Here is a 14099-nt window from a genome sequence, read left to right on the forward strand (position 1 = left end):
TAAAGATAGTTATAATTAAGATACATTATAGCTCAAAGATATCTCATCATGGAATAGGGATTATAAATTATAATTCTATAGTATGAGACAATATATTCATGTAATGTTTAAGAAAAGTTTTGTAAATGAGTTCCAATAGTTCATGGTTTAGGGACCCAATTTTACGGGGTTCCACAGGCTTCTGTATAGGTTATTTAGGTTAATCTTTCTATCTACCCAATATCAGTGCTCAGTCTAGAAGATACCATCAGAGAAGCTTAGTTTTGCAGTTCTCAAACTGTGGATTTGTGTCTCCAGAGGTAACATGCTTGTTAACAGCAAAAATGTTTTAAAATAAATAAATATATATAGAGAGAGGTGAGAAATAACAGACCTCAACTCTATCATCCCTCTGCAAATTTGTGTACAGAGAATAAATCCCTTACCTCTCTCTAAAAGTGCAAAGTTTCAAAAAGTTCAAAGAATAGAAGATTGTTGGGGACAGAACAGATCTGGACAAGGAGAAGAAGTCTGGAGATAAATGTGAGAAGCAAGGGACATATGCTTGTTTTGTTAAAATATTATATGTTTGCTGTTGAAGAAAAAATCCAGAATACTTAACGTTGTTGTTTTAGTTAAATAAAACAATTTAAATGTCTGTCTGGTGATGTTCTCCTCTTAATACAGTATGGCAAGAAAATCCTCCAAATATTAATGATTAACCTATTGAATTGTAGATAATTCACCTCCCAATGACTTCATAAATATCTGCTTCAATTACTCTCAGTGATTGTAATAACTGGCATGGTATCACACTTTTATCTGTGCCAAGCAAAGTACACCTCTACCCCAATATAATGCTGTCCTCCGGAGCCAAAAAATGTTACCGCGTTATAGGTGAAACTGCATTATATTGAACTTGCTTTGATCCACTGGAGCACGCAGCCCCCCCACCCCGAGTGCTGCTTTACCGCGTTATATCCAAATTCGTATTATACCGGGTCGCGTTATATCGGGGTAGAGGTGTACTGTGTAAGATCATAGTCCAGCGTATATCAGAGGCAGCTGATAGCGTTCTCAGAAAAGAGCAAGTTGGTTTTTAGAAAGGGCATGGATGCACAGACCACATCTTCATTCTACGAAACATGACAGAACAGTGCTTAGAATCGCAACGGCAACTCTACATATATTTCATAGACTTTGAGAAGGCTTTGGATAGCATTCACAAGACCAGCCTATGGCGCATTCTGCGGGCATATGACATTCCTTTCCATATCATCATCGTCATCAAAAGCTTCTCTTTCAACTTTACATGCAGTGTTGATCACAGCAAGCTCAGTTTTGAAGTCAAAAGAGGAGTACGTCAGGAGTTTGTCATGTCTGCAATCCTCTTCAACATTGCCATCGACTGGGTAATGCAGTGTACAACAGAAGACATGCCAAGAGGCATTAAATGGACACTCGTCTCATCCCTTGAAGACCTGGACTTTGCAGATGTCGCTCTCCTATCACATACCCAACACCATATACAAGAAAAAACAACTGACTCAACGCATTCATAGCCAGCAAATTGCACTGAAAATAAACCGCAACAAAATAGATGATATGACCTTTAATATTGTCTCAACATCACCAGTACGGATAGAGGATTATGTTCTCACCAATGTAGAAACATTCACATACTTGGGCAGTACCATCAGCCAGGATGGTGGAATAAGCCAGGACATCTGGAACAAAATCAATAAAGCCAGGAGCATCTTCAGGAGCTTAAATACAGTCTGGAAATCATCAAAATACAACACCAAAACCAAACTCAAGTTTTATCAGAGCGGCGTACTTTCAACACTATTTTATAGCGCAGAATGCTGGGGAATGAGAAAGTATGACACATCCAAACTGTCTTCATTCCATACAACCTGCCTCAGAAAAATCCTCTGTATATTTTGGCCCAGAACAATCTCAAACCAAGATCTATCGACACAGTGCAGCCAAGAGGACCTGAGCACCATCATTGCCAGAGGGCATTGGAGATGGATCAGTCACCTGCTTCGGACGGAAACTGACTCTATCACCAGAGTAGCAATAAGATGGACACCTGAAGGCAAGCGAAAACGAGGCCGCCTCAAAACAACATGGCGAAGAGCTGTGGAAGCCGAGCTGAAAAACCTGGGGCACAGCTGGGGAACCATTGAAAGACCTGCCAGAAACTGACAGGAGTGGAGGAGCTTCGTCACTGCCCTAAACGCCAGAGGCATAATAGGAACATGATGATGTCCCTGAAATCTCTTGGATCCATGGAAAACCACCCACCCCGTTTTTTTCCTTTATGACTTATTCAATGTCCTGTATGACTTTCAAATAGTTTAAGTTGTACTGTATTGAAATTCAAACAAACAGTTATTATTGCTTAAAGCTCATTGAAGCAGACCTGCAACGTACCCCAAATGTTGTGTTCTTTGGCCTGTCCAACTGGTGGGTCTAGTTTGCTATTTATCTTTTCTTCAGTTTTCTAAAAATACAACTACAGGCATCCCAAGTGCTCTCGGTGCCTGTTCCATTAATTAAAGGTCATAACACATGAACCAAAGTCTGTCCATAAATATATCAACCTCAGCCCATGATCTCTTCAACAGCTTTAGAGAAGAAAGAAAGAGACAGGCTTTGAAAAGCAGCTGGAAAGTTAACACATCTGGACTCTGGCAGATCAAGGCAAGGAGCAAGTTCCAAATCCAAGGACTCCTCACAGAGGATGCTCCACTGTATTATTTATAGGGCCCTAACAAATTCACGGCTGTGAAAAAAGCACCATGGACCGTGAAACCTGGTCTCCGCTGTGAAATCTGGTCTTGTGTGTATTTTTACCCTATACTATACATATTTCACAGGGAAGACCAGCAGTTCTCAAACTGGGGGTCCCAACCCAAAAGGGGGTTGTAAGGTTATTGTAAGGGGGTCTTGGTATTGCCACCCTTACTTCTGTGCTGTCTTTAGAGCCGGATGGCCGGAGAGTGACAGCTGCTGACCAGGCGCCCAGCTCTGAAGGCAGCGCCCCTCCAGCAACAGCACAGAAATAAGGATGGCAATACTACGACCCGGCTACAATAACTTTGTGATCCCCCTCCCCACAACCCGCTTTTGGGTCAGGAGCCCTACAGTTACAACAATGTGAAATTTCAGATTTAAATATCTGAAATCATTAAATGTACAATTTTTTAAATCCTATGACTCTGAAATTGACCAAAGTGGATCATGAATTTGTTAGGTCCCTACTTATTTATGTTGAAGGATCGCGAGTATGAGTGCCTCTGCTGACTTCACATGTGGCTGCTTGGAGTGGGAGAGAGGCAATCTCTCAGGTAACCAGGCCCCAAGCCATTCAGGGACTTGTAGGTTAAAACCCAACGTTTCAAGTTTCACACAGAAACGAGGGCAGGTTGTGCAGCAGTGCTCAAATGTTATAGTTACATGCTCATTATGGGCAGTGTATGTGTAATATATACATATATATATATATATGGTGGAGTTTGCTGTTGGATTTGCCTTTATAATTGTCAGCGGCAGCAAGAGCCTGAATGAAAGTACATTAAAACCAGTGGCTATCTTTCCATTGTCTTCACTAGGCTATGGAGCAGAAGTCCACTGCTTAGGACTGGTGCCTATTGTTTTTGGTCTTGTTCTTCCAGATTTAAAACAAATAAATGGGGGACCAGGATGAAATTGCCAAAAACCCTGGATTTCCCTCGTGACCCAAGACAAGGCTAGGACCTGCAGCTACCACCTTGGCCTCCAAATATTTTATACTCATTTCAGCCCAGTTGCCCTCCCCCCAACAATGGAGTCTTTGTTTCTTAGCACAAAATTGTTCTTTCAACTCAGTACATGGTAGCTCACTAAAGTAAGTTAGGTGAAAAGCACTATGCACGTACAAACTAAGGATTTCAGTGCATTCTGCAAACACTTAGATTTCATATCCTTCCTATCATGCCCCACTCCTACAAACACTTATGCATGTGCTTAAGTTTACATGAGTAGTGGGACTACTCACATAACGTTAAGCACATTGAATCACAGAAGTGTAGGGCTGCAAGAGCCTCGAGAAGTCATCAAGTCCAGGCCCCTGCACAGAGGCAGTGCCAAGTAAATGCATATGTAACTGTTTGTAGGATCAGAACCTTAAGCTACCTACCTATTAACTGCATTTTACAGAGGGAAGTTATGTCATAAGGAAGGTAAGTGATTTGCCCAAAGTCACAAAACGAGCCAGAGATGGAGACAGAACTCAGGAGCTCCACCCCACAAGCTTGTGCTCTATTAGAATACACACCTTCCCTACGGAAAAGCCTTCTTCAAAGTAAACCAAAGTATTTTCAGAGAGCTCCACTTTTAAGGACCGTATCGCTCCAAGTTAAAGAACTCAGAATTTGGGTTCGGACGGCCTGGAGGTGACTCAGCTTTTCCAACTTTCAGACAAGGAATTGCACTGTGTGAGGATTATCAGGGTGAGCCACTCGTTGTGACATGCAGAGAGAGGCCTTTGCCTGTGTGACACCCCTTCAGAAGTGTCTCCTACTCTACCATCAACATCAGGCCCTTCCTGCCCTCCACTGCAGCTATCCCAGCCTTTCGCAGGGAGCCTCGGGTCACCGTCCGAAGCAGAGAATCTGGACTCTCGGCTGCAGCTCTGCATGGCAGGGTGCTTTGCCTTCCCATGTGCTGCAGGACCTGGCTCAGTGTTTGCATGCTCCCCCCAGAGACAGACGACAAAAAGCGTCCCCCAGCGCTGAGCCCAGCCCTGCTCCTCGCAGGGCCTCAGTTTCCCCACCGGTAGGGAGGAAGGCGACCCCCACGCTCCAGCCAGGGGCAGGGCTGAGGGTTAACCCCCTGACGCTCAGTAAACACTCTGAAGCCCCCAGAGGTGGCCAGGCCTGAACCACGGGGGAATCCTTCGCCCCAGCCCCACCGACAGACGCTGACTGTACAGACTCACCAGCTTCATGCTTTACCCGGCCGGCGCTATTGACTGTTACCATCCTCCCGCTTCCTGCCCAGCCTCTGCCACCCAGAGCACCATGGGACTTGTAGTCCCCTTCCCTCTCCCCGCTCCCGCGCCTTCTCCTGCCCAGGATGAAGTCATGCCCAGCCTCTTCTGCCCCCGGGGCATCCTGGGAGTTGTAGTCCCCTCCTCGCCCGAGCCCCGGTCTCCGTTGGCGTGCCGTTCCGGGGGGGGCATGCTGGGAGTTGTAGTCCTCGGGCCTCGGCTCTCCCCTTCGCCCAAGGGAGGGGGGAACTACAAGTCCCAGGGTCTCACAGCGGCGGCAGGTGGGAGCTTGGATGTTGATATCAACATGGCGCTTGCCCGACAGACAAAGACAGTCAGGCTGGTGTGATTGAGCCAAAAAAAAAAAAAAAAAAAAAGCAGGGGGGAGGGGGGAATTTCTCTTGGGGGGGTCGGGGCGGGGGCATCGGAAGCTGCGGGATTTTCACCCCCCACTGCTCTCCTCCCTCTGCACCCCCATTATTCTCCCCCTCACACTGGGACTGGGGATCCCCCCCCCCCATGCTGTTAAATGGTGAGGTGGAGAAGTGACCAGGATCCAGAGGTGAGTGTTACCGGGCGGGGGGGGGGGGATCGTGCTGCTTTCGGGGGGCGGGTCCCCTGAGCTTGTGCTGGGTCTGGCTGGGGGAGTTGAACCCTGGGGTAGGGGGAGCTTCCTGGAGCAGAGGTTGGGTGAGGTGGGTTCGGGGGTGGGGGAGTCCCCTTGCCCTGTGCTGGGCTTGGGGGTAGTGGAAGGGGAGGTCCCGTTAGCTTGTGCCGGATTTTGCTGAGAGAGTTTAATACAAGGGATCTGGGTGGCTCCTTGTATCCTTGAAGTGGGGGCAGGGAGGTGCCCCCTAGACAGGACTGTTTTTTTGCTGGGGGAATTTAACACTGTGGTTTTGTTAAGGGCAGGGGTGGGCTTCTTGCTTTCCTTGACATACAAGCTGCGAGTGACATTAATTTTTTTCGGGGGGGGAAGGGGGAGAGTAGATGGGTGGTGAGGGGAAGGAATCCCCTTAGGCTGGGTTGGGTTTTGCTGAGGAGTTTGACGGTGGGATGAGGAGGGATGGTGGCTCCTTCTTTGCTTGAAGCACAAAACTGTGTGAGAGCAATGGTGTGTCTGAGGAGGGGGACTTGCACCAGGTTAGACTCGGTTCTGGTGGGTTTGGGGTGTCTGAGGTTTGTGTGGCCACTTGCACTGCCTGAAATAGGGGACAGGTAAAGAGGAGGAGGACGGAGACAGCTGCTGCTGCCGGTGGGCTGGGGTGTGTTGGGGTATTCTGCAGGCTGTTGTAGTTTTGCAGGGGAGTTGAACATAGGGCTGGTTAGAGGGGGATTAGAGAAGAAGGGAGGCGCCTTGTCCGGTGTTGGGATACTACGGTGATGGGCACGCTATTAAAACTTAGATTATGTTCTTGAGACACAGAATGTGTGTGGTATGAATTATGGTGAAAAAAGAGGAGGTGGTTGTTTCTTGCCAGGGAATTTTATACTGGCCTATGGAGAGTAGGATAGGGAAGATACCTTTGAAGCAAATAATGTGTCTGTGAAATCACTTGGGAGAGGGAGGGTCCTTGTCAAGAGGAGAGATTCTGTGTTGGTAGGTTGGTGTGGGTGGGTGTAGGGGGGATGGTATAGTGCTTTTATGGTTGTATGTCCAAGACACTAGTGAGAGCTTGCTTCCAAAACAAATCTGCTTGATACAGAGGAGAGAGCATGCATGATGAGGAAGAGACAGGTGAGAACCCTAAAGGGATGTTGTAGCTGATGTGTTTAACACTGGAGGGCAGGGGGGAAACATAGGAAGGTGTCTCCTTGAATGTATGGGAGAAGAACATGGGTGGGGTGTTCGTTTTGTTTTTACTTTTAAGAGGCTCAGATTTTGAGCTGGAGGGAGGGTGTTAAAATTGCTTTTATATTTGTACCTGGGACATTCCTTTGAATGCCCGTGTGTGGCCCCAAAACTGCCTAAAAAAGAGTGAGGCTGGAAAAGGCGGCAGGGAATTCCGCTAGGCTGGTACATTGTGTTAGTTTTTGCTTTGCTGTGGAGTTCAAAGAAAACCAACCTGCCCATTTTTTTTTGGTGTAAATATACATACAGCATGATGGCCTGAGTTGGGCTCTTGCTTCTCAGTTTTGGGAGGTGGGAAGGGGTGGTTAAAAGTGCCTCTAAATGTATCTGCAGGGTACTTTCTTCGGAAACAATTTTTTCATTAGCTCTGAAAAATCTTTTGATCATATGTCTTATTTCCCCCACCCCCTTCAAATAAGGGAAGGAAAGGATGCCTTTTGGGGTGGGAGGGAAAGAGGAAGTATGATGAGCGTTGCCACTTCCCTGTATGTGAAGTCCTATGTACTCGGTTTATTCTGGAGTTCAAGTGACACTGGCAGCACAGAGGCAGGTGGCTTCAAGTGCTAAATGCATATGGACTGAAAATGGTGGGTTTTAAATGTAATGGCCCAGGACAACTGATTTGGGAACAGCAAGTCTGCTAGGTACTGGCTGTGTGCCCCTGACTCAAAAACCAGAGGGGATAGTTAGAGGAGACTGAACTGATGAAGGGAATGCAATTTGGATAAATGATGCTACACAAAAAGTTGTTGTATAAACGGCTTGTGCTAGGCAGTCAACTCAGCTTGCAAAACCGTGGAGCGCCTGTCTGGGTACTATGATATCACTAGCTCATTTCTGCATGGCTCATCAGGTGCAGGAGCTTCTCTGCTTCCTTCCTGGGATGGTGCAGCTGGTATCTGATTTCCTCCATAGATGGGAGAGGAGGAGTCCTGTGCAGTTTTTTTCCCCCTCTGAGATGATTGCATTTTCTTTGGCCTCACTGTTCCCTGCCTCATTAGTAGGAACTGCATTTATATTTGTTTACCACTATGCCATGCCAATGGGAATGCCTGGAGTAGTGGGGAGTGGGTGTATGTGAATTCATCTCACTAACGTGTTTCTTTTCTTCCATTGTTGTAAGATGATGCTAGGACACAGTTCTGCAACAGCAGGCAGTAAACTTCATGTCTTTGTGGTTTTTGACACTCCCTCATTGCTGGGTTATCTGTTTCTGAGCCAAATCCTGAAGGAAAGGGTTGGGGGACAGGCAGCACATTACATACACACAGCTGGAACTTCTTTAGGTTCAGACAGACTTTGTCTTTTTGGTTGTGAAAATTATTTGCCATCTCTCTATGTTCTACGAGTGCTGGAATTTCTGAGGTGGCAGGATTATACTTGATGTACCTGTACATTGATGTGTTTGCATTTGGGAACACTGTCCATTTTCTCTTATGCAAAGATTCTTCATCTTTAACTCCGTGTGATGGGCACAGCCTTTTTGTAGGGTTGACTGAATTGTATAGTGAGCTGAGCATGGGACTAGGAACAAGGAATTTGTTTTACACTGCTGTGTCTATTCCTAGCGTTCCTCTGGCACAGAACAGGCATCCACATTCTTACCACCGTGTCATCTAACTCTGTTCAGAGCAGGTCGACACAACTGCGGAGTGTGGGCCACCAGCCGTATTATAGTAGTGCTAGCATGGATGAAGCTGCACAGTTGCCAGAAGAATGGTGGGAGGATTTCAAAAAAATCCTGTCTCGACCAGGCCTTCTTATCTCTGCCATTTATTTCTTGTGCAGTTTTGTGCATTTCTATCTGTTGGGCCTTTCTAAAACATCTACCGCTGTACTGTCTATTATAATTTGCGGCTAGAGGCCAACCAAGAATGAGATCTCCACACTGTTTGGAGCGTGAGTAGCCAGTGCCTGCCCCAACCAGCTTATCTCTCTGTCTCTGTTTTCTCTATCTGTAAAATAGGAATGCTTACTAGTCTCCTTGAGAGGGGTGTTGTGAGTAAATGTCTGGCCAGTGTTTTGAAAGTGCAGTTAGTGTTTTATGAAGTATTATTTTGTAGTCATAAGAAGTGGCAGATTCATAAATTTATGGGGGAACTTGGAGATTCTCCGCCTTCAGATCAGGAACTAGAGAAATATTGTGGCTTTGTTTTTCTTTACATTGAATAAATGCAAAGGTCTGTATTAAAATTTACTTGTTCCATTCCGAACTGTTGAAGCTGTTCTGCTTCCATTGAAGTCTGTAGGAGTTTTTTGTAGTTTGGGCCTTCAGTGTGTAATTCAGGGGGAGAGGGAAGGACTCCAGACAGGCAAAAATGAGTCACATTTTAAAAGATATGGGAATCAGTTTAACTTATAACATATTACCTCTCTTTCATAAACAGGTATTTCTGATGACACCTACACTAACAAACAGGCAGATAACAGTAGCTTGTGTGGGATGGCAGTGGATTTGGATTTAAACTAAGCAACTTGTCATGCCTGCAATAGTATTGATGCACACAGGCTCCTTTGCCTGTGTTGTGCCCAGAGGGGTTCTGATTACAGGATCAGGACTTATTATGAGCAAATTCTTCACCTTCTACAAAGTTTAGGATTGGAGGTCAACCATTTTAAGGGATGCTGTCAACTCAAAAACCCGATTACAAAGGAACATATGTCTTCCCCTTATTATCAGTAACTTTATACAGTTTGTTTATTCTACATTTTTTGGATGCTTTAAAATCAATGAAGTCAGTTTCACTTTACATTGATTTATTGGGGCTTCAGCCGTGCACAGGAGTCCACTTTGCAGCTTTTCAAGACTGGGCCCTTACTTAGGCCTGTGCTGACAAATTTATCTTTTGCTTTAATCTTGTATGTTACCAATAATGTTAAATAATATTAGTGATTTATTAACACTTAAAATGTAGCAGATGCCTTGGATCTGATTTCTTTTCTTTTTTTTTAAATGAGACACTTATGTCATGATTTTGGATGGAGTTTTACAAGGTGATGAGGAGGGGTTATTTTAAAATTGTTTATTTTTTAAATCACTTCTCTAAAGTTGTTTGATAATCCATTACATTTTCCAGCTCCCTATTATATATCACTTATTATTCTTACTATTGTATTCCAGTAGCACCTAGAAATCCCAGCTGAGATCAGGTCCTGTCTTGCTAGGTGCTGCATATGCACATATTAGGAGATAATCCCTGCTCCTAAGAGTTTAGAAGACCTAGATTCTGTAAACATGTTTAACTTTATGAATGCAGGTAGCCTAGTCACATGCTTAAAGTTAAGTGCGTGTATAAGTGCTTGCGGGTTTTGGATCCAAGCAGACAAGCTAGATGGAGTGTAAAAAAGGAAATGTTGTTCCCATTTTACAGACAGTGAACTGCGAGGCCTAAAGAGAGTGACTGGTCCAAGATCAGACATGGAGTTAGTGACAGAACTGGGAAATGAACTCTGATCTCCAGAGTCTCACACTAGTGCTTTAATCACCAGATTGTTTCTTGCTCTCTGAGTTACTTGGCTAGCTACCAAATTTTAAAATAATGCCTACAGATTCTTTTCTTTCTTTCAAACTTTTTAACCCGAAGGTGGCAGTTACTTTTATTTTTCAGTTGGGTCTTGAAAATAGTAGATTGGAAAGCTTCATCCAAACAGAACTTCCCTGACCCGTTACTAACCGGAAACCGTCTCTAGCAAGTGAATCTTTAATTTATATTAACCATATGAAGACTTTTTTGGAGGAAAGATAGTTGCAAACTGTGGTCTTTGTTGCAGGTTAGCACGTAAAATGTTCTCAGATTGAGGCAGTCATGTGGTCTATGACAACAACAACAAAAAGTGGAAAACCAGTTCTCTAGTATCTGGCCAACTGAAAATTTCATCTTGTAACTGTGAAAGACACATTTATTTTTATGTTGTGCCTGCTAAAAAAAAAAAAAAAAGTTGCTAAGGTGATATACTAGGTTGAAAATCTGTTCTCTCTTGAATCTAGTCTTGTTTGGTTTTTCAATAAGGGAATTTACACAGGGTTAGTTTGTGGCCAGAAATGATTGTTGAGAAGCCGTTAATATACCTAGCCTTAAAATGAGGATGCGCTGAAATACTTTTTGTTTATAGTGTTGTTTGAAACACAAATTTCAATCACAAGTTGACCAAAATTCCATAGTTACTGCAGACATACTTCATAATATGCTGCTGAGCAAAGTGCTCATTTCGCAGTTGTGAAACTGCTTCTTATGGGTATGATTGCATCATGAAGCCTAATCTAATCAGAATGATCGATTTATGGCGATAACTTGTAGGCAGCATTGATACTGTATGGCTCTTACATTTCATATTTGATTCATTACTGCTGAAACACTGTCCTTCTTACTAACCACTCCATGATAAAGTAATACTTTGCACATTTATCTGTAGATCTTGAAGTACCTTACAGAGATGCACTTTGCAGACAGAGAAGCTGAGGCTCAGAGGCTAAGGGACTTGCCCAAGTTCACACACTGTCATTGGCAATTAGAAATACGAGTCCCCTTAGACCTGTCCCATGCTTAATTTGCATCTGTGATCTGTCAACGTTTTTTATTTTTAAATCTGTAAGGAGTTTATGGTCTGATCCTTTACGATCAGCATTTTATTCCCTTATTTTTGTATAATGCAAATATTCTAAGCTTGAACAATTAGTGTTTTTTCAGAATTACAAGCCAATGATTATATTGCTCAAATACATTTTTGGGCAGATTTCCCCTACCCCTAGTTTTTAATCAAGGCTGCACAGTAAAGGTAAATATAAACTGGAGAGCCCTTAAAATACAGAACTGTTGTAGTGCAGTGCTTTTGACTAGGTGTGTTCTGATTCATCTTTACCATGTCCATGCAGTACAAATGTATGGAAGGCCAATTACCTAAACATTTCTCTTATAAGATTTTTGTATGTCTGTTTACTGTCTTGATTTATGCTGGGTTTGTTGCGGTTACTAGGTAATAACTTAATAGGCTTAGCCATTCATCAGATATGATTTAGATTCATCTCACTCTGACTGAGTTTGTTGTATGGTTGACCACACGCATACCTACGAACATGTGTGTATGTTGTTGGGGAATCCTTCCTCCGAGGTACTGCCCTCTTGTGGATGGAATATTGTTGTCAGACCTAATCAAAAATATCCTAATATGTTGCCCTCTACTGTCTGCAGTCTACAGAGGCTAAATTTTGTGTATTTAATATTTCCTAATGCATAGAAGTGGCCAGGAATAACATCCTTCTCACCTTGTAGCTGAGACATGAAATGTATATGAAACCTATCCAGTGCTTTGAGGTGCCACTGAAACTGCCAGTTGGCTGAAGAAGTGCATACAATTAAAACCCAAGTACACAAGATAAATCCATTATGCTTGGCCATGAATATGCAGCGGATGAATCTCCCTTGCTCTGAATCCCTAGAGTTGGTTAAAGTTCATTTACTGTTAATTCAATAGCAAAACTGCCTTGTTTTTTTCCTTTTTTAAAAAGAAATGCAAGTCATAACTTCAGTGAATTCTTATTTGTGTCCTCGAATAAAACTATTACTCTTGAAACAGAACAGTAAAACTCCTCTTCTGGGGATTTAAAAATAATCCTGCTGAGCAGCTGATTTTGTTGCTTTGAAGAGCCTACATTTGGTAAACTAGGAAATGTAGCTCATGGCCACTTTCTGCATTTTGAGCTGCCCAGTTGTTTTGAGATACTAATCCAAACACAAGGCACTTAGCTCTTTCTTGAACTGTCATTGCTGCCCCTGCTATGAATATTTATTTAATTCTTTACAGGATAGTACTTCTGCGATGTAGCTTCTGTGATCACAGCTTCTACCTTTTGCTAGCAATCTCTTTCTGGCTCTATTGGCAGAGTTTTATAATTGGGGTAGTGGTGTTCACAGCATGCAGTAGCTCTAACATGTAAACAAAAGTCAGATATTGAGGAAGAAAGTTGTACCTAGTGGTAAGGACACAACTCTAATTCTTGGCTGTGCTACAGACTTTCTTTGTGATCTGGGGAGGGTCACTTAACCTCTCTGTGTCAGGGCTTTTGGGGGGCTTCATCTTTGTAAAGTGCTTTGAGATCCATGGATGAATGGTGTGTTAGAAGTGCATGCTAATATCACAGTTATAAACAAAACTGAAATATCTAGAGGCTGGTGAGATAAATGACATAACTTTATTTACATAAGACAAGAACCAGTTACTTAAGCTAATTTGACTCTTATGCCACAGGTGAGGAAATCGGAACAACACATTTCTCAATCAATTAGGAGTCTTTAACCCCTATGCTGCATGGGGCTGTGGTGCCCCCAGACTTTGCAATTAGTAGTAATTCACCATATTCACTGTATACTTTAGCATAGTGATTTATTATGCTTTTTAGAAAGGCAGTGTGTCTAGTGGTCTGAACACCATACTGAGACCCAGGAACAACATGAGCTTACTCCAAACTCTTCAGCTTCCTCATCAGTAAAGCTGGGATAAGAGTGGCCATATGAGATCAGACCAATGGCCTGTCTAGTCCAGTCTCTGACGCTGATCACTGCCATATGTTTCAGAGGAAGCTGCACAGTGGACAACTACGTAATAACTTGCCCATAAAGGAAGTTTCTTCCTAAAGTCAGGCAGCTAATAGGTGACTTATGCCCTGCAGTATGAGGGTGTGCTCACCTGAATGTTCATGCCAGCAGGTGGAATTGCCTTGAGTTCCTGCACAAAGATCACTCCTCATCCTCATCTACTACCACAAAGTAGAAGGGTATCTTTAAGGACAAGATACCAGGACATTGGTTTTATGTCCTGTCCGACAAATGTCTGCTCCAATAATGCAATGTGTCCTATTTTTTGGATTTAATGGCAACCACCACTTCGTCTTTTGCACTAGAATAGAGGTCTTCCTTATGTTAAAAGTACCATCAACCAATTCTTCAGGTTTTTTAAGGGTCTTATAAAAATTCCAGCTGAACTTCCTATCAAAATTACAAAGGCAAGATAAAAAATAGATAAGTTTCTTCATTATGCTTCTAGAGTTCACAGTAACCCTGGTTCCCTCTGCCAATAAAAACTCATCTGCATTTATAACTCTTATAGCTGCTCATGCTTTGAGTCATGTATTTCTCTTAGTAAGAGGAATGGCCCAGTCTCCAAATGTCCAAAAAGCTTTCTGTTTGCTATATGTCTCCTGCCAGATTGGTCTCCAATTCTGTGGTAATAATG

General features: G+C 43.4%; 2 protein-coding genes across 10 annotated transcripts in view; one reads left to right on the plus strand and one right to left on the minus strand.

Annotated features, from left to right (window-relative positions):
* INTS9 (integrator complex subunit 9) overlaps positions 1–5040 on the minus strand; it is a 79233-nt gene extending 74193 nt beyond the window's left edge. Inside the window, exons 1-2 of one of the 3 annotated variants that reach the window (XM_073335635.1) lie at positions 4967–4997; positions 1641–1706 (exon numbers count right to left, since the gene is read on the minus strand). In XM_073335635.1, coding sequence (XP_073191736.1) covers positions 1641–1706; positions 4967–4975 — 75 coding nt within the window. In that variant the 5' untranslated portion in view covers positions 4976–4997. Of the gene's footprint in view, positions 1–1640; positions 1707–4966 lie in introns of those variants that run through there. The other 2 variants (XM_073335636.1, XM_073335634.1) reach the window with 2 other exon arrangements.
* Positions 5041–5426: 386 nt separating this feature from the next.
* The window catches only part of HMBOX1 (homeobox containing 1), a 142863-nt gene continuing 134190 nt past the window's right edge, over positions 5427–14099 (plus strand). For all 7 annotated transcript variants that reach the window (XM_073335637.1, XM_073335638.1, XM_073335641.1 and 4 more), the window contains exon 1: positions 5427–5579. The gene's annotated coding sequence lies outside the window, so the exon portion shown is untranslated. The remainder of the gene's footprint in view (positions 5580–14099) is intronic.

Source organism: Lepidochelys kempii, chromosome 3 (assembly GCF_965140265.1).
Source record: "Lepidochelys kempii isolate rLepKem1 chromosome 3, rLepKem1.hap2, whole genome shotgun sequence".
Classification (NCBI taxonomy): Eukaryota; Metazoa; Chordata; order Testudines; family Cheloniidae; genus Lepidochelys; species Lepidochelys kempii.